General features: G+C 39.6%; 1 protein-coding gene across 1 annotated transcript in view; it reads left to right on the top strand.

The window, feature by feature from the left end:
- The window catches only part of LOC127617475 (cAMP and cAMP-inhibited cGMP 3',5'-cyclic phosphodiesterase 10A-like), a 150872-nt gene that overhangs the window by 90024 nt on the left and 40295 nt on the right, over window positions 1–20553 (top strand). Inside the window, 2 exon segments of the mRNA XM_052089452.1 lie at window positions 6697–6746; window positions 7203–7343. Of these exon segments, the coding sequence (XP_051945412.1) occupies window positions 6697–6746; window positions 7203–7343 (191 nt within the window).

Genomic DNA, 20553 nt, shown 5'->3' with positions numbered 1-20553 from the left:
TTCATACCCATAGGTAGAAGGGCAGAGGTGGAGAGCCGCTGGGGTGGCTTTTCCTCTGAGGAAGGAAAACCGCAACGTTGCCATGGTCATTTTCTCGCAGTGAGAACATCACATGTCCACAAACTCTGTATTCGCGTGTGCAGCAACCAAGCACATGAGCAGCGATCATGGCCGTCGGAAGCATAGAGGTAACGACCGCAACCAGGAATTACACACGGACGGAAAGGCATCTTTAATAAGACACTCTCTGTCAGTGCTGCTCTTTTAGAGAAATATACTCTTTTATTTACAAGAATATATACACTTTTAGGCTGTTGAAGCACCCAGGGGCGTTCTCTTCACTCAACTGATGCACGAGGGGGAGAATCCGCTGTATTGCACCATAAATCCAACAGCATGCAGAGGTGAATGGACCTGCAAATAAATTCAGCTTGCTGAAACACAACCGCTCTGCTCCAAATAAAAAAATCTAAATGAGAGGTTGCGAGCCAGCTCCTTTTATACCCGTATGTCCAGGGGAGTGGCATGCAAATTCCACTCACCAATTCCCATTGGCCTTTTCTCAAAGATCAGAGGTGTTTGGAGCTCCCAAGTGCGACCCCTAGCATCTTTACATCGACACAACATCGAGTGAGTGACAGATAAGGAGCTTGCAAAAATTATGTCAGACACTGTAATATGCTCTGGCTTCTCTGCTCATTGTGGTGACAAGATTTTTTGGTGTCACTGATCGGCTGGATGTCTGAGTGGTGTCCTGAGAATAGCAAAGGATTTATAGACAATTGGGAGAGTTTCTGAGGTAGATCTGACCTGCTAAAGAGAGAAGGACTCCATCTCTCCAGGGAAGGTGCCACTCTCCTCTCTTGTAATATATCTCATAGTCTTAATAGTCATAGTCTTAGTGAAAGTATTTGACTAACTGGCGCCCAGGTCAGGAAGCAGACAGAATGGCTTAACCATCTGTCTGCAAGCTGCCTTGAGATGTCACACAGGTCACATAAACTACAACACACAGTGACCGTATCACCTAGATAGCACATAAAGACTGTGTCTGTTCCCCGAACTACCAAACACAAACCCCTCAGTAAATAATTTAGAAAATGTTTAATTAAGGTTAAACTTCATCTAAACATCATATAAAGGTAGGGCTACTAAACATTTGATCTATTTCAACCAAAGCACTAATTGTAAATTAAATTATTACAGATCATAATTTGTATGCGCTCTGTTTGACTGAAACATGGCTTAAACCAGATGAATATATTCCTTTAAATAACTTCCCCAGGTTATTGTTATAAACATGAGCCTTGTTTGAAGGGTCGAGGAGCAGAAGTTTTTGGTGTTACTCAGAGGACAGAAAACAAGTTTTAAGTTTTTTGAAATAATAATGCTTAGTGTGACACTGTCATATATAAATAAACAATTTCTGGTATCTTTTGTCCATGCTAGATCACACAGGCTGTATTCTGATTTCCTTGGTGAATTAGCAAATTTTCTATCAGATCTAGTAGTTACTGTGGATAGAGCTTTAATTGTTGATGACTTCAACATTCACATAGATAACAAAAATTTAGATTAGCATTTGTCGATATTCTCAACCATCTTGCAGTCATACAAAATGTGACAGGACCAATACATCACCATAATCATATGCTAGATTTAGAGAAATAGAGATGTTGATACATTTGAAATTCTACCGCGGAGTGATGACTTCTTACATAATTTCCTTGTCTCTTGTATGCTGCGATCAGCTAATGTCACTCAATCTACACCACGCTATTGTTCAGGTAGAACTATTCTTTAAACCACTAAAGAAAGTTCCACTAATAATCTTCTAGATTTGTTTCATATACTCAGTAGGCCAAAAAGTATAGAAGAACTTGATGTAATAACAGAAAATCTAAATACAGTCTTCTCTAGCACTCTTGATTGTGTCGCCCCACTTCGATTAAAGAAAATGAAAGAAAAAAGCCCCTCACCATGTACCTCAGAAAAAGTCTCATAATTTTCTTCTCGAGCAGCTTCAATTCTTCACTGTCATAGGTCATGAAGAGCTAATAAAACTTATCGAAACATCAAAAGCCACATTTCTGTAAGATCCAATACCAACTAAGCTCTTAAAAGAGGTATTCCCTGTAATCTCAGAACATCTTAATATTATTAACTCCTCGCTATCCTTAAGACATGTCCAAACAAACTTTAAAATGGCAGTTATCAAACCACTTTTTAAAGAAGCCCTAGCTTGGTCCTGGAGAATTAGCTAATTAAAGACGGATTTCAAATCTCCCGTTTATGTTGAATATGCTAGAAAAGGTAGTGTCCTCCCAACTATGTTAATTTTTACAGAGAAATAGTATATATGAACAATTTCAGTGAGGATTTAGGTCACACCACAGTACAGAGACTGCACTTATCAGAGTTACAAATGACTTGCTCTTATCATCTTATCGTGGCTGTATTGCTCTTCTAGTGCTCTTAAATCTTAGTACTGCCTTCGACACCATAGATCACGACATTCTCTTGAATAGGCTTGAAAATAATGTTGGCATTTGTGGACTTGCATGAGCATGGTTTAAGTCATATTTAGCAGAATGCTACCACTTTGTCTGTGTAAACGAGGAATTGTCAAATCACACTAAATTAAGCATGGTGTGTCCGAGGGATCGGTTGTAGGGCCTCTGCTTTTCTCATTATACTGTATATACTTCCCCTGGTAGATATTATCAGGAATCGAGGAATAAGTTTCCACTGTTATGCAGATGATACCCAACTTTATATTTCTTCAAAACCCAACAAAATTTCAATGAAATTGAGTGTATTAATGAAATCAAAGATTGGATGGCCATAAATGTCCTTCTACTCAATTCCAAAAAAACAGAGGTACTAATTATTAATTACCAAAAACCTCAAAAAAAAAATTATCCACTAAAATATAATTTTACTCTCGATGGATGTACTGTTACATCATCTTCTACAGTGAAGAACTTATGTGTTATATTCGATACCAATCTGTCCTTTGAAAATCTAATTTCCAATGTTTATAGAACAGCATTATTCCACCTCAGAAATATTGTTAAGTTACGACACTCTGTTGCTGATGCCGAAAAACGAATTAATGTGTTTATGACCTTTTATGACCTAAGTTCAATAAATAAACTTCAGTTGGTTCAAAATGCTAGAGTGCTGACTAGAACCAAGAAATATGATCATATTATTAGCTCCGCAGTGCTTAAGTCACCTTCTACCACGCTATATTCCATCACGTTCATTACGATCACAAAATTCTGGCCTGTTAATAGTTCCCAGAATATCAAAATCCACAGAAGGAGGTAGATCCTTTTCCTATTTGTCACCTTAACTATGGAATACTTTCCCCATCACAGTTCTGGACACAGACACACTCTCTCAGTTGAACTCAAGACTAAACACTCATCACTTTATCCAGGCATACACCTAATTTATCCTTCAACCCACAATTAGGCTGCTTTAATTAGGTCTGCCAGAACCAGAAACATTTCTCATAATCTTTAAATCTGCAATAAATTGAATGGCATCTATGCTAATATTATTCTATTTGTTTCCCTGTCTCAACCTTGGGATTCATATCCCGAGGTTACCAAAGCTGGCCAGATCCAGCTCCGTTCCTGCTTGGTGTCAGATTCCACTGCTACTTGTCGCTGAGTGATGCCAACTAACTGCAGCTAGTGCCAGCTAGAAATCACTTCAGTCTATTATAATGGACTTCATAGGATGAACTGATGCCAACTCCAACTTTAAGACATGGGATAATTCTTATGCCACTGCCTGAACCTTGGATTTAGGATGAACCTCACCAAAATGACCTGCCGGTTGAACAGCAGTGCACCTCATTGATCTCTGCCTGCATCACCTTGGAATACACAGACTATCAATGAATTGAACAAAAAGCCTTCATCAGCCAACTAACAAAGGACAATGCATCTATGTGAACTTCTGCTGTTAATCCAGGATGGACTTCAAAGACATTAGTCATTAATCTTACAGTTCATACAAAATCTTTGATTATACACTAGCCCTTAACACTTACTTAGTTCACTATTTTTAAACCATGACTTCCACTGCACATAAATAACTAATATTGGCATTATATTCATGCTGTGTAGCCAGAGGGGAACTGGCCCTCACAGTGAGCCTGATTTCTCCCAAGGTTATTTTTTTCCATTAACAAACATCTTATGGAGTTTTGTGTTCCTTACCACAGTCGCCTTCAGCTTGCTCACTGGGGTTCTAAATACAATTATTATTCTTTATTTATTTTTATACACAATTTACAATCATATTTAATCAAATTACACAATAATGACTTAGACTTTATAGATATTACAGTTTCATTTTCTGTTAATGCATGATTTTATGTAAAGCAGCTTTGAAACGATGTGTGTTGTGAAAAGCGCTATACAAATACAAATTACTTAAGTATAAAACTCGTATAAAATGTCAATTTCCTTTCAATTTGCCAAGTATAATATCTAAAACACAAATAAATAAAAAAAAAAGTCTCCAAATTACTTTTCGTGTATAAACACATATGTGCATGCGCACATGAATGAAATTGATTTTAACCCTGTAAAGCCTCAAATATGTAGAAAAATATTATATATATTTTTTACATTAAACTGTTTTAGTACAATTAGACAATTAAAACAAAAAAATATTTTGCACATTTTTTTATGTATCATATTTAATACATTGGGCTTTAAAGGTCATTATCCTTCTGAGGCCCAGCAATTCATTATTTTTATATGACAATTGTTATTTAAGTTTTTCTTAGCCCTTACATGCTTCAGTGGTAAATCTTGGGGTATTATCACAGGGCTCCCTGTCCAAATGTTTGAGATTTTGGCAATGACAACTTCCTCTCCTTAGTCTATAAATATGTATTGAAATTTATCACAGTTCAATTTACAACATCAATAACAATATGAATTATAATAAATAAACAATTTTTATCATATGTATTTTATGCAGCAAGCACTAGATTGACATTTAAATAAAGGGAAATTGTAAAACTTCAATGGGAATAATATACAACATTTTAACCAAGCATAAGTTGCTTATATTCAGCAAATACAGGTTTTAAAATATCAGCAAAAATATATGCATTACTGTCACTTTTAATTTATTAAAATAAGCTGTTATTTATCCCAATATAAGTGTCTCTTTTTTGCGGTTGTCCGCCGTCATTTTAAATAGATCAATATATACATTTAAACCACGTTTTTTCACAAATAACCACTAGATGTTGCCATAAACATGTGAAACTTACCTACATGTTTTTTTTATGTTTGAGCTTGAACAGAGTGAGAGTTATAGTGTTTAAATACATTTCTATGAGGCTTTTTATGTGGTAGTTTTTAATTCAGTTATTAGAGAGCATTTTGTGTAATTTTATCTAAAATTATTAGGTAAACTGAAGATCATAGTTTCTTGGGAACATTTTTATCAATTTGTAGGAATAGTTATTAACACCCCCCAAATAATAATTTTTTCAGTGTATATTGTTTCTGGAGGTACCCCATATGTTGTGCGTATAGGATGTTTATGGGTTATTCATGTTGACAATTGTAATGTTTTATTTATTAGATTTAATTCATTTTACTAAATCTACTTTCTACTACTCCTACTTTAAATTTGAATTACAGTTCTTTTGTGTTAGGAAGGGAAAAGGGAATTGTAAAGTCATTCTCAATTCAGTTCTCAGTTCAGCTCTGAATGTCACACAATCCTTCTAAATACAGATTTGAGATGGAAGTGTACTTAATCCAGGTTAAATGTGTGTTTCTACCTCTCAACTCCACACACACACACAGGACAAGCACTGCACAGCCTGTCACTTACTATAGCATCCACCCACGCGTCGTCTGCATGCTGCAGTACTGCAGAGCCATGACATTCAGTCCTGCATGTTACAAACTCGCACTAACTACTGCACACCAGACTGCTGCTCACCAGTGTCAGAAATTAACCTTTTTTAATTAAGGACCAATATTGTCCTCCTAGAATTGATTTTCAGGGGCATTTGTTTTATTATTATTTATTTATTTTTCTTTCTTTTTTCTTTTATGAGGACTTTTATTCTAACCATATAAAACATGCATGTCATCCATGTATGTAAAATACCTTAATTGAACCAATCAATTAATACACATTTGTAATTTGAGCAACTTTGGCTACCCATTATAAAATCAACATCAAATAACATAGCAGCTGTAAATGATACACTGGGTAGCATAGCACAATAAACTCTCTGCTAGTGAACATTTTGAATAATAAATCATTTTGAATTTGTGGGGTATTTTTGTCACTTTCTGTGTCATTTTTGCTCTGAGCGCAGGCTTATTTCTGACTCTGTTGCACACTATCATTTAAACACCACACAGATTTCCATTTATTTTCGCTCTTTGTAATTTGCATTCTTTTGGTCCTTTAGGATACTTATGATCATCTTAAAAGCAAGTAGCATTATAGTTCCTTAAAAATATTAGCCATGAGTATTAGCAATTAGCTATATTTATTCTTATGTCTCTTTTTGTCCACTTAAATGTATACTTTGGGACCGCAACTGTTATAAATGTGCATAATCATTTTAAACACATAATACATCAATCCATGATTCTGCAAATGATTCAAAGGCTCTTTCTTTCTTTCTTGTAACAGCCACAAAAGCTGATGGATTTGCACTTTACTTCCTTGGAGAATGCAACAATGTAAGTAAATTGTGTGCTGATTGAGTGATATTTTCTGTGGTTTATATATCAGTCAGAAGTTTGGACACACATACTTATTATTTGCTATTACTATTGTCTACATGTAAAATATTAGTAAAGTCATCAAAATGATAAAATAACATAAATGGAACCGTGTAAATTATGTAGTTACCAAAACATCGTACATTTTAGCTTTTTCAAAGTAGCCACCATTTGACTACTTTTCACTTTATAAAACTGTCAGTGTTGGTGCGTGCAGATAGTCATAACTACATGGTAACAAAAATGAAATATTTTGTATCTTAAAATATTGTTGATGCACATTAAAACCCCAACTAATGAAAAATTTGAAGTACCCTAATTGGACAAAAATATATTATTATTACTACAGTGAATTACAGTAAGGACTTTTTTGTAGTTCATACTGTTTTGTTGATGTTTTTCTCTCTGTTGCAGAGTTTATGTTTGTTCACTCCAACGGGGGCAAAAGAAGGGCTTCCTGGGCTCATCCCCTCTGGTCCCATCATGTTTGGGACCACCATCACTGCTCATGTTGCAAAGACACGCAAGACACTACTTGTAGAGGACATCATGGGGGTGAGATGCCTGTAGAGTTTAACTACACTACACTTCAATACCGTCCAATATACTCATCTAAATATCAAGATTATTTTGCTTTTGTACAAATAATTATTTTAGTTGTTATATATCTGGTAATTTTGAGATTAAAGTATTGGCTGATAACTCTGCCTGATTGGCTGATTAGTTGATTTAGTCAGTTACAAATATTGGATTAAAAAAATGATATGCTGCTTCAGAAGCTGATGCTGTGTGGATCTCCCTTCAGGAGGCAGGACTTTGAAACTCTATACCAACACACCAATTTCATTGACTAGTGAAGCTTAGCACTCAAGTGTGACAAGTGTGTTCCACCTGTGAGTGATGCATATCTCTGAATGACAGGCTTGAGTGCTGTTCTCTAAGAGTGCTAATTGAAACTGATTGCAATCAATGTGTTTATGAAACTCATGACGCTTGGCTCTAGCGACTTGCTTTCATTCTGACCCTTACAAAAAATAACTGCTGTTTTTTATCTGTAGTACAAGTGTGGTAAATTGGACGCAGCGTCCAAACTTCCACACTTGTACTGCAGTACTGAAAACTCCAGTAATACAGCATCCTAATTACCACACTTGTGCTGCACGGTACTGGAAACTGCAGGAATACTGCATACAAATTACCACATTTGAACTGCAGTACTGAAAACTCCAGGAATACAGCGTCCAAACTTCCACACTTGTACTGCAGTACTGAAACTCCACGAATACAGTGTCCAAACTTCCACACTTGTACTGCAGTACTGAAACTCCAGGAATACAGCATCCAAACTTGTACTGCAGTACTGAAAACTCCAGGAATACAGCGTCCAAACTTCCACACTTGTACTGCAGTACTGAAACTGCAGGAATACAGCGTCCAAACTTCCACACTTGTACTGCAGTACTGAAACTGCAGGAATACAGCGTCCAAACTTCCACACTTGTACTACAGTACTGAAAACTGCACGAATACAGCGTCCAAACTTCCACACTTGTACTGCAGTACTGAAACTCCACGAATACAGTGTCCAAACTTCCACACTTGTACTGCAGTACTGAAACTCCAGGAATACAGCATCCAAACTTGTACTGCAGTACTGAAAACTCCAGGAATACAGCGTCCAAACTTCCACACTTGTACTGCAGTACTGAAACTGCAGGAATACAGCGTCCAAACTTCCACACTTGTACTGCAGTACTGAAACTGCAGGAATACAGCGTCCAAACTTCCACACTTGTACTGCAGTACTGAAAACTGCACGAATACAGCGTCCAAACTTCCACACATGTACTGCAGTACTTAAAACTCCACGAATGCAGCGTCCAAACTTCCACACTTGTACTGCAGTACTTAAAACTCCACGAATACAGCGTCCAAACTTCCACACATGTACTGCAGTACTTAAAACTCCTCGAATACAGCGTCCAAACTTCCACACATGTACTGCAGTACTTAAAACTCCACGAATACAGCGTCCAAACTTCCACACTTGTGCTGCGTACTGGAAACTGCAGGAATACTGCATCCAAATTACCACATTTGAACTGCAGTACTGGAAAATGCAGGAATACTGTGCCCAAATTACCACACTTGTACTGCAGTTCTACTGTTGTTCTCTAGAACTCCACTCTACACTCCAACACTTAACAAATTTGCTGTCTGAATCCAAAATGTCTGTGTTTTTCTCCCACAAACCTCAAGAAACTTCCCAGCCGAATTACCTACTGTTTTTTGACAAATACAAAGGTTCTTCAAACCAAAATCAATCCAAAAGTCATTTTGGAAAACCTTCTTAACCTCTGCCAAGTGTCGTATGGTTACTATTTGTCACGATGTATGGTAATGTGTGTGTAGAGACGTTGAAAACATCTCCTGGTTGTGTCCAAGTTTACGGTAGCCGTAACAGAGGGAGCTGAGCACTTCAGCTCCTGATCTCTCATTCATTCTGCCTGAGAGCCAGTGCAACAGCGTGTGATGAAACAATGACCAAATGTGATAAACTGTAAAACTGTATACACTACAAACCAAGGTGTTAATGAAAATAATAATGAATGATAATAATATGATCACGTGTATTGCCAGACTGCAATATAAAGCAGCATAAAGTATTTTTGTATATGGCTGGAGGTGGCTTATAATGGAAGAGGTCCAAATTCAAGGCTGAAAATGATGGAAAACTTTTGTCTCTCTCTCTGTACGCACTTGTGTGTGTTTGCAGCAATGGTAGAAAGGTGCCATCAGTTGTTCCTGGTATAACTAGGCTACTCAAGGCTACTCTGCCTTACAGGCTCCATATGGTTAGGATTAGGGTTGGGGCGGGGTTAGGGTGTCTGCTGCCTGCCAGGAAAATACCATGGCCCCTATGCACAATGGGCATGTGTTTGCGTGCTAGAGAGAAAGAGCAAAAGGGAACGCGTGTGTGCAACTGATAAGGCGCTCTCATCTCAGCGCGTGGGAAAAGAAAGCATGAGCAAAGTGCACCATGTTCACTCTGTTTAAACTTTAGCATAATTCCAAATATGTCTGCATAGCCTATATTTGAAAATGTATTTTCACAAAATACACAGAACGCAGTTTGTGCACCTCTTGCTATCACAATATGGAACAAGTGCAACTGAATTCATGTGATCCTCGACTAGTAGGCACCAACCTATGCATCAACTAGTGGCAGAATTAACTGACCAGTCAACTAAACTGTAATACACATATTACAAATATTACATGGGACTGACCATGTGAGAAGCAAATCTCCATTTAGGATGGACAAACCCGCTCTTCTACCATGAATTAATTGTCATCTGAAGGCAAGTGTTTTCTTTTACAGACTTGACCCTGAGAAACAATGACCATCGAAAAGGGCTTTGTTTTGCTTTTAGCACTAAAACTGGCCATATAATGGCACTTTATCTGAACCGTTTGGAAAGACGGAAGCGCATTGAGGCGCAGAGGAAATGCTAGCCACTTTACTCCAACAAATTTGGCTTTAGTTTGCTGCGTCTGGGATTGTTTTATATATATAAAATAAATACCATTATGAGGTCCTTTCTCCATCACTTTGATCACCAACTCGGAATTGCTGCTGCTGCGTTAATTTCGACAGCCCTAGTTTAGACACTTTAGAACTGCAGTTTTGTTCAGTGTGAAAACTGAATTTGCAATTGCGGCTCCATTTATGCTGCAATGCAGATGTTTAACTGCACTGAACTGCAGGTGAACAACACAAACTACAGCTCTATTGCATTGATTTGAAATTGTATTACACTGAACTGCTATTATTTTGCAATTTACTGAAGTTATACCAGTGCTGAATGCAGATACACTTTACTGAACTGTAGTAGTACTACAGTGACTGCATTTGTACTGCAGTGCACTATATCAGTACTGTTGTTAAAAGGCATTGTAAGTGCAGTACAGTTTGTCATCGTGCTGTACAGTATCATTGTACTACACAAAACAGCAATTTTTAAGTCAATTCAGTGTCTTCATTGTCATTTCAGCCATTTACATCAGGTACAGTTTTACTACATAGAATGCAGAGGTACTGCAATCAGGCTGCAATTTTACTGCAATTAATTTTTGGAAGGGGAAAGCCGAAACCTCTCTTCTCACACTTGCTCCTCTGTGGCTCCTGAGGCACAGTGAGGCACTGATAGTAGAGGATATAGAAAGCAGATATTTTAGGAGAGTTTGTCGCCTTGCGTGCCTCCTTTTTCTGTATTAAGAAGTTTACCCACTCAGTTCGAGATCTGAATATAGCCTGGGCTGAGCCCTCGCTGACACAGCGTTCGCTGAGGTTGATTGTGTTAATCGCGAACACATGAAACTCAACACGCTTTGGTATCAGCTAAACGGTTTCGAATTGAAAGCCGAAGCCACTCCCCTTTCCTCCCACCAACACATCTCTGCGGCTCCCGATGCACTGTATGAGTGAGATGTGAGAGAATAGGATATAGAGCATAGAGATTTTATGAGGGTTTTTCGCCAGCTCAAGTCTTGCGTGTGCCTTCTTTTCTCTAAATCAAGCGTCTTTGACTGAACATGGTCAACTGGACATAAAAAAGCGTGTTGGTGCCCTTCATGTTTTCATTGATATTCCAAAGGAAAATTGCTTGCAGTGATAAAACACATACAAAAATATACAAAAAGATACAAACATACATAAAAACACACTCATAATACCCCATAAAACATGAATTACATAAAAGTACACTCTCTGAGTACACCTAATTCATGATTTCACAAAGTTCTCTACAGTATTTTCCTTATTGAGTTCAGCACTATAATTGCTATGAGGAAAAAAGTCCTGCCCTCTTGGTCCTTAAATTTTGGCATAAGTTCAAACCCTCCTGATACGGGGTGTCCAGGTTGAATGACAATAGCATTGCTGCCCTTTCAGTAAGTTTCCTTCCTAAGAATGAAACTCGACTCGTTTGCCATGTAGGCACACACAACTAAGGCGTTCAGTACACTCTCCTATGAATGACAAGGTTCCAGCTGGATGGAACCATGTTTTTTAAAAAAGAGAAAGGTCTTCACAGTGTTTGCGCGTCTTCAATGTTCGCCATCGGTGCTGCCCTTTCCAGAATTTCACATTTTGACTTGAAGTTCTCCCTATTCAGTGAGAGTTCATGTCTCTAGTCTCTAGCTTGTTAAAAGCGCCATGTCACGAATTGGCAGAAATGTGCAGATCTATGTGCGGCCTGGTGTCAGTGGAATGACACCCCTGGCTAAAATTGTATTTACTTCTTGCTTTCCCTGCTGTTGTGAGCAGAGAATGAGAATGGATATCTCCACTGTAACAGAATGGTTAGCCCTGTTTTTACCCCTCTTTTTTTGACACCATACCAGAAGACTGCCATGTCACAACATCAGATTTTGTCTCATGTTTGTCCACTTCTTCGTGCCAAGTGATTTGCAGACGCATATGTGCTTATCCCCTTGCTGCAGGCCATTTTTGAGATTCGGCTTCAAGGGGACTACATTCCAGTGAAGGTCCTACCTTTAAGGTTGTCCTTGGCCCATGCACATGTACGAAATGTGTAGATGCTGTGCTCACTTTGCTAAGGCCAAATGGCACCTGTGTTTTCTAAATGGTTAGTTACTGACAGCTCAATAAAACACTTCCTAGGAATGAAACTCGACTCCTGACAGAAGAACGTGTTCCATCAATTCTCATACACATGACAACTTCAAGCTGAGGAGAACCCTTCCATTGGGTCCGACACTTAAAAACACAGAAGGACGGGTCCAACACAGGCTGGGGAGCCCTGTGCAATGGACGTTTGACTTTTGGTGCACAAACTGCATGGCCTGGAACTGATTGAAGTCCACTTGGCTCTGATAGACTTTTGGTTCCGTATGGACAGCAAAACGGTTGTGTCGTACATATACCGCCAAGGAGGAGTATGGTCAAAGCGCCCAATTTTGTACCTGGTCAGGTGAATTCTCCTCTGGAGTGAGTCTCCTACATCCAACACACATCCCTGGCTATCCATTCGTAATCAGTTTAGAGGAATAGGGGGGTATTCAGAAGAGGGAAAAAATTATTATGTTACAAATCACGATATTTTAGACAAACCATTCTAAAATCATCTCCTTGATAAAAAATAGATTTTTTATTAATTTATTTTTTAAATTATATGCACGAAAACTTAATGCTAATACAATGATTGATAGGTAAATATAGGAAGCTATATTTGTGCTGAGTTCAACATGAACAGGTTTATTCATTCTTTACGTTTAGTCTATTATTGCATCGCTGCTGCAGCCATCAAGGCTTTGCTTTTTAACTGTTGGACATCAAATCCTGTGCTTGTTCCTGTTACTATGCATAATCCACAGATTTATTTGTGAGGTGTTGTGAGTATTTGTCAAGTGTCATTCTGCAGATTCTGTCTGACACTGATTTAATAAATAGTTTAGCAAATAAAAAGGCTCATCAAACTTTTGGATGCCGTGAACTACATGTTGTGCCCCCACAATATTTACCATCTAAAAGCTGTGCTCTTCTGAAACCGCAGCAAGGATCTCTTTGTGTTATGAGCTCCGGTTACATTAAAGCGTGTCATATTAAGTCTGGGATGCGCATAAGCACTTTGAAGCACGTCATTCATCATTTGGGATGTGCATTAGCGGTTTTGGGCCTTTTGGGATCTGTATTGGAGCTTTTCATGTTTCTTGTTTTAATAGGTTTGTGGGATAAGAGGTTATAGTTATTTAGCCTATTTAATTGTTGAATATACTTTAGTTGCCTATTTAGCATCCATATTTCCCCATGAAACACATCTAAATTGGGTAACATGGACATAATGCAGCCTTACACTGCACCTGGGATCCTTAAAATGATTTTTTTCACCAATAGCTCAGACAATGCACCGACTGGTCAATTATTAGTTTTAAATTGGTGGTTTTGTACATCTCTACCTTTTACCTGGAAATTCATCTCAGGTTACTTAACTGTAACTCTTGTTCCCTGAAAAAGCAGAACGAGATGCTGCGCTTGATTCTGCGCTTTGGGAACATCTTTGGAGTAACCAGCTGTGAATATGTGTGCAACACGTCAATGAAATTGACTAGAGCCTTTATAGCCTCTGATGGTGACATCATCAGAATGCGCCAGTACCAGGGCTATAAATAGATGTGCCACAGATGCATCGTCAGGTATATTTGTCTGAAGAGCAGTCCTGGGACATCCTCAGTGCGGCAATGATGCGCAGCATCTCGTTGCGCTTTTTCAGGGAACAAGGGTTACAGTTAAGTAACCTGAGACGTTCCCTGTCAAAAGCTACACTTAATGCTGCGCTTGACTCAGCGCTTTGGGAACAAGAATACCCACGTCTGACATGGTCTGACATGAGCTTGTGATGTTGACTCAAGGACGTGAGAGCCCGTAGTGGCATGAACATCCAAACTATAAATCTTATGAATGTGTGCAGAGAGGACCAGCCTGCCACATTACAAACATGCTGCAGAGGGGCACTCCCCACCAGAGCTTTAGAAGAAGTGACCCCCCCTGGTTGTATGAGTCCTGATGCCTACTGGCAAAGCTTGACCGCATGCCTCATAGGCAAGGGCAATAGCGCCCCTCACCCAATGTGACATTGTCTGTTTTGTGGCTGCCGCCCCCTTGTTACATCCCCATGACTAACAAATAGTTGTCCTGACTTACGCCACCAGCAAGTACGGTGGACGTAGGCTTGAAGAGCACGGACTGGACACAGTCTGAAATGTTTCTCCTGATCCGGCATTGTAAACAGACCTCCTTGGTGATTTATGTAAGAGACTGCTGCTATGTTGTCCACCCGCACCAGGACATGGCATCCTCTCAGATACTGGAGGAAGTATTTCAGGGCCAGAAATACAACTGTCAACTCGAGACAGTTGATGTGCCAATCGAGCTGATGACCCTCCCATTCCCCTTTAGCTGGATGACCACTTAAGACTGTTCCCCAGCCTGTCAGGGAGGCATCTATCACTAACAATCTCAACGGCAAGACGCACCTAGAGTGGGACCCAAAGTGAGGAACTGGGGTCTGAAGCACGTAGAGAGTGTACGTAGCCCGCAGCGCATAACCCTTGTCTGCCTTCGGGGATTGGCCCTTGGATGAAATCTGTGCATCTTTGAGCCACAACTAGAATGGTCTCATCTGCAAAAGGCACATAGGGATCACAGAGGACATAACGTCCGTTGATACTGAAGAACAGTACGATCTTGGCCTAACCTGACTTTGCTGAGGGTATTCCGAATGGTCTTGATTCAAGCGGGAGACAGCTGTGCCCGCATTGTGATCGAAGAGCGAAGAGGAAGGAATTGCACAAAGGCTTCCTTGTGTTTTTTCGCCTCTTGAAACCTGGTGACAACCGTATTCACTGAAGCGCCAAACAGGCCGGAAGATGAAACCGGGGCATCAAGTAGGAATACTCTGTCCTTATCCTTTGTGCCCGAGAGGATTAGCCACAGATGCCCCTCTGTGCTGACCGAAGCAGCCAATGAACGGCCGACAGCGCGAGCCGCCTGCTTAGTTGCATGGAGAGATAAATCTATGGCTCGACGAAGCTCTGAGAATGCTCCCTCATCGATTGTACCACCCACACTCAGGTCCTTCAACAGATCAGCCTGGTATGCCTGTAACACCGCAGTGGTGTGTAGCGTGGAACCAGCCTGACCTGTTGCTTGATAAGCTTTCCCCACAAGCATTGAGGGGGTTCTATACGGCTTTATGAGGAGACTTGGTCTCTTCACTGATGATGCCAAACCAGGTGAGAGATTGCCTGCGAGCATCTCTTCAACCTGAGGCATCATCGTATACCCCCGTGCCTTAGTGATAGTCGATTATTTTGACGTCGAAGGTACAAAGATACGGGAAGTATAAGGTTTTCTACATGAACGAGTTAACTCCTCATGGAGTTCTTCAAAGAAGGGGAGAGATCTAGGGTCTCTTGTTCACATGGCCTGTCTATCTGTAATCTGCCCACCGCACGAGTAACCACCTCAAGTAATTCCTCAAACGCTTTATCATTACATGAGGAACATTCAGAGGTCGGCAACTCAAAGTCCAGCATACCCAAGAGATTCATTGTTCCCGTCATGAACTGAAGAGGCTCCACTTCAAGAACACGCGAGGGACCAGCTGGGCTTGGAGAGTGAGTGAGTGATAGGGATGGACCCTTCTCTAGCTCCTCAGCCAGATCCATACGCGAGCCCCACGAAGGAATGGTGGGTGCTGGCTCTTGGAAGCGAGATGAGCGTGCAGCATCTTAACTGTGATCAGCTCACAATTCTCACACTCGCCTCGCTCCAACACAAGAGCAGCGTGACAAACAAACAAAGCAAAACCGGTGTGTGTCCGATTCAGCCATAAGACGTAAGCATGGAAACCTACACCGTTTGCTTTGTTGATCACTCATTTTAATTTTTTTTAATCTTTCCCACACAGAATGACAAATCTAACTCCTATCAGAAGAGAAAAGAGAGCTTGAGAAGCACAAACACATCACAGAGTGGTCTGAAGACAAAAGACCCGACGATGCACCTGTGGCACATCTATTTATAGCCCTGGTACTGGTGCATTCTGATGATGTCACCAACAGAGGCTATAAAGGTTCTAGTCAATTTAATTGACATGTTGCACACATATTCACAGCTGGTCACTCCAAAGATGTTCCCAAAGTGTGGAATCAAGTGCAGAATTAAGTGTAGCTTTTGACAGGGAACTGTATTGCAGGGTAAAACAAATGGCATTTAAGACACAACTGTTATTCAATTTACATTTATTTCTTAAAAGGAGTTAACTCAGCTAAATATTTAAAAACATCAAATCTAAATCCTTTCAGAATCGCATAACTATAAAAATCACAAAATATATTGAATCGGCAAGTAAATATCATTATAAAATTGAATCGGGAGGTCTGTAGAAATTCCCCAGACCTAATATTCAGATAGTTGAGGTTAGCCAGTTTGCCTCCCCTGAGACCACACGTCATCACCTCTGGTACAGAGCAAATTCCGCCAGGCTTGAACACCTTAGCTCAATGATGGCCAGTGAAACAGGAATATGCTTTTCCCTGTCAGCTTGCTAAATCCAGTTTTGTGCAAGATACAGGAAGACTAGTTGCGCCAAATGGCTCAATAGCCACTGGTCGCAGATGTGGAAGAGCTGTGCATGCTTCCCCATGGGAAATCCCCTGAATGTCGGTCAGCTCTCACAAACTTTAGGCACGATCTGGCATCCTCGGCCAGAGCTATGTAGACTGCATGTCTGGCCTCTAAACAAGGCTCGTCTGACACATTAGGGTTGTCGCAACTAGTGTAAACCACCAAAATACAGGCCAGGGCCCCCCTCATGAAGAGCTTTATGCCTAAAAGTGGCATACCTTTACTGATTTGTACTTCCCCTGGGGCGAAGACCCAAAGCACTGCTCTGTGCAAACAATACTCTCCTTCCTGCAAGAGAATTTGGATGCAGGACTCTACCATTTACGTCACTACCATAGTGACCACTCATGACCTCTGAGGGCTTGTCTACAGGCAAACACTCTCTGTCAGCAGATTTCTCTCTGGTGCAAGAAAGCTAAGATTCATTTTTGCCCTGCGACCATCGCGGTATGGGACTTAGCACTTGTGTTAAACATGCTTACTGGTTCCCCGTTTAAGCCACTATAGGTGGTAAGCATGTGTATATACTCTCTTTGGAGACTGTGCTGCTAAATGCTTTAGCATCAGTCAAATTTGTTTGGGACCTTGTGGTCCATTCTGTCAGCAACTCTTGTCAGAGTTCGAATTGAGCCTGTTAAAAGCCATTATTAAGCCCAGAGGTGGTTATGTGCTTAATGTGCTGGCAACCATCTTTATGGTTTAGGTTGTTATCCTGCAGGTGTTCTCTCATTATCCCTTGGAGTCAGACGAGGCTTAGAGACTGCACATGCTATGCCCTGTAAGGGTATTATGTATATACTTTGACCGAACAAGTCAGTTTAGAGTGTCGGAAAAACTATTTGTTTGCTGTAGATGCCGTTTCTAAGGCTGTCTCCAAGCAAAGAAATTCCCACTGGGTTGTAGATGTTACTCTGCTCACTTGCGATTTTCAAAGCATACAATGTCCCATGAGCATAAAAGTTCATTCTGCCAGGAGTATGGCCTCTTCCTGGGCTTGGGAAAATTGGGTGTCTTTAGAAGTAATGGCTGCAGGTTGGGCTTCCCTTAACACTTTTGCATGGTTTTACAACCTGCATGTATCTTACCTCTCTTCCCAGATCTTTACAAATGAAGAAGGTTAATCACTGAACAATTGGGTAAGTATTAGTGTTAGATCAGAAACATGGTCTCTTTGTTCACAACTAGTGTGACAGAGCATTTGTGCAAAGTTTTACTACCATGTTTTCTAGTGTCATTGTGCCAAAGCCCAATGTTTTACTACCCTGTCGGCTAGTGTTATTGTGTCAAAGCCCTTGGCCAGGTCATTGATCTGCACTCCTCCTTCCTGCAAACCAGGAATATGTGTTGAGACATTGCTCCACTACCCAGCATGCCTAGTGTCTCTGTCTTGGCATCGAGCCATTCGTTTATTGCTCTTTTAACTTATTGCTCTTAATGCTTTTGACTACCCTGTAAAGACTAGTAGGCATTGCACATCAGTGTGAAGGTGTTATGGTATGTGACTCCCATAGCATCAGCTTCTAATGCAGTGTCAAAGTTACCTTCTTGAAAGGGAATGTCTTAGTTGCTCACTTAAGTGAAGAACTTTTGCCCCCTGAAAGGAGGGAACTGTGCCGACACTACTGATTTTTCACTGTTATGGGACAAGAGAAATGCTCTCCTTCCCTTCGGTCATAAAATCCTGAGAGTGTGAAGCTGGGCTCCTGCCTGTATGCTTGACTCATGACGTCAGCATAGGCAGAGTGCAAAGCTTCACCAGCCAATCAAATTTCTGTGATGGCATAGGGTTTAAGTCCCATCCTCTGAAGAAAGCTCCCATAGTGTCAGCTTCTGACACAGTGTCTCATGCCCTCCTTTCAGGGAACCACATTTATGTGAGTAACCAAGGCATTTTTTGTTTTGTATATACATATGTATTTGTGAATTTGATTCATATATGTCTTTATTTAAATTAAGCATTTGTGTCTACATCTTTGCTAATAATTGTTTTATATACAGTGCCTTAAAAGCATTTAGACACTTAAGCCTCCACACCTCCATGGACTTTACAGTATGAATGTTATTGCATTAGAAAACAAAGCATTAAACCAAGTGGCATTTATTTTAAAGAAACATGACACACTTTTCAATTGAAAAATAAATTAATAAAAAAATCGGTAGGATACAACAGAGCTAAAGGCACCCCTGAGGGAAATGTAGCTTTTTTTTGTGGTCACAAAATGTATCAAGGTCAAAATTGTTTTGCTATTTTTTATTGAGAATTGATGGAGCAACATCATTTGTGTGAAAATAAATAATAACAGAAGGTTGTTTCGATGAAAATTCTGTTGAAAAAAGGTGGTGAAGGAGCCACACTTGGGGAAAAAGGCTTCCCTCCCCATGAGGGTTTAAAATGATATCATGTAGATAACAGGGCAATAGTTCTAGGGCACAATTTATCAACGAATGGAAATAATTTTAGACAGGAAGATGTTTTTTGAGTAATAAATGATGATGCTTACTCAAAATAACTTTTCAACCATTTCTTGCTCATTTCAAAACCATCTGCCATTTTATTACATCTCAAGTATTCTATAAACAAAATAATCTCTATTATGACTGTGTCTGTCAATGTGAGTCCTCTTTGAACATTTTTCTTAAATCTATTCGCAACACTTAAATTATGAAAACATTTTTATAGGGGCCTTTAGCCCCTGCAACCCCAAATGCTATCCTTACACTTAATGGACAGTTACTGAAAAATCTTCGATTTAATGACCTTAAAACTGAAAATGATAAGTACTTTGTCTCAAAAGAAATGTGTTAATTTCAGGGATTAGCTACGTAAATTTGCAACATTTAAAAATAATAATAAAGATTAGATCAAATTGCCTAAAAATCAACCTATAGTCCTCTTTAGTGCATTTGTCATGAGAAAGTAAGTCTTGTTGCAACTCTGAAAACTGAACATCAAACAAAACTCAATATCAATTCCAAATGAAATGAGGGAAAAGACTGTGTGTGTGTGTGGTTAGGGGATAGAATCTATATTTTGTACAGTATAAAAATCATTGTTTCTATGGAGCGTCCTCATAAGGATAACCACACCAACATGTGTGTGTGTGTGTGAGAGAGAGAAAGAAAGTCTATATACTGTATATATATGTATATATAAACTGGCGGCCAAAAGTTTGGAATAATGTACAGATTTTGCTGTTTCGGAAGGAAATTGGTACTTTAATTCAAAAGTTCAACTAGTCAGAAAGTATAGTCAGAACATTACTGCTGTAAAAAACAGCACCATCACTATTTGAAAAAAATCATTTTTGACCAAATCTAGACAGGCCCCATTTCCAGCAGCCATCACTGCAACGCCTTATTCTTGAGTAATCATGCTAAATTTCTAATTTGGGACAAGAAAATCACTTGCCATTATATCAGACACAGCTGAAAGATATTTGCTTCTTTAAATGAAGCTTAACATTGTTTTTGTGTTTGTTTTTGTGTTGCCACAGTATGCAATAGACTGGCATATCTACAAAAAAACAGCTTTCTCTAGAAACTCGTTAGTCA

Source organism: Xyrauchen texanus, chromosome 24, assembly GCF_025860055.1.
Source record: "Xyrauchen texanus isolate HMW12.3.18 chromosome 24, RBS_HiC_50CHRs, whole genome shotgun sequence".
Classification (NCBI taxonomy): domain Eukaryota; kingdom Metazoa; phylum Chordata; class Actinopteri; order Cypriniformes; family Catostomidae; genus Xyrauchen; species Xyrauchen texanus.
This window is presented reverse-complemented; position numbering and strand designations above follow the sequence as displayed.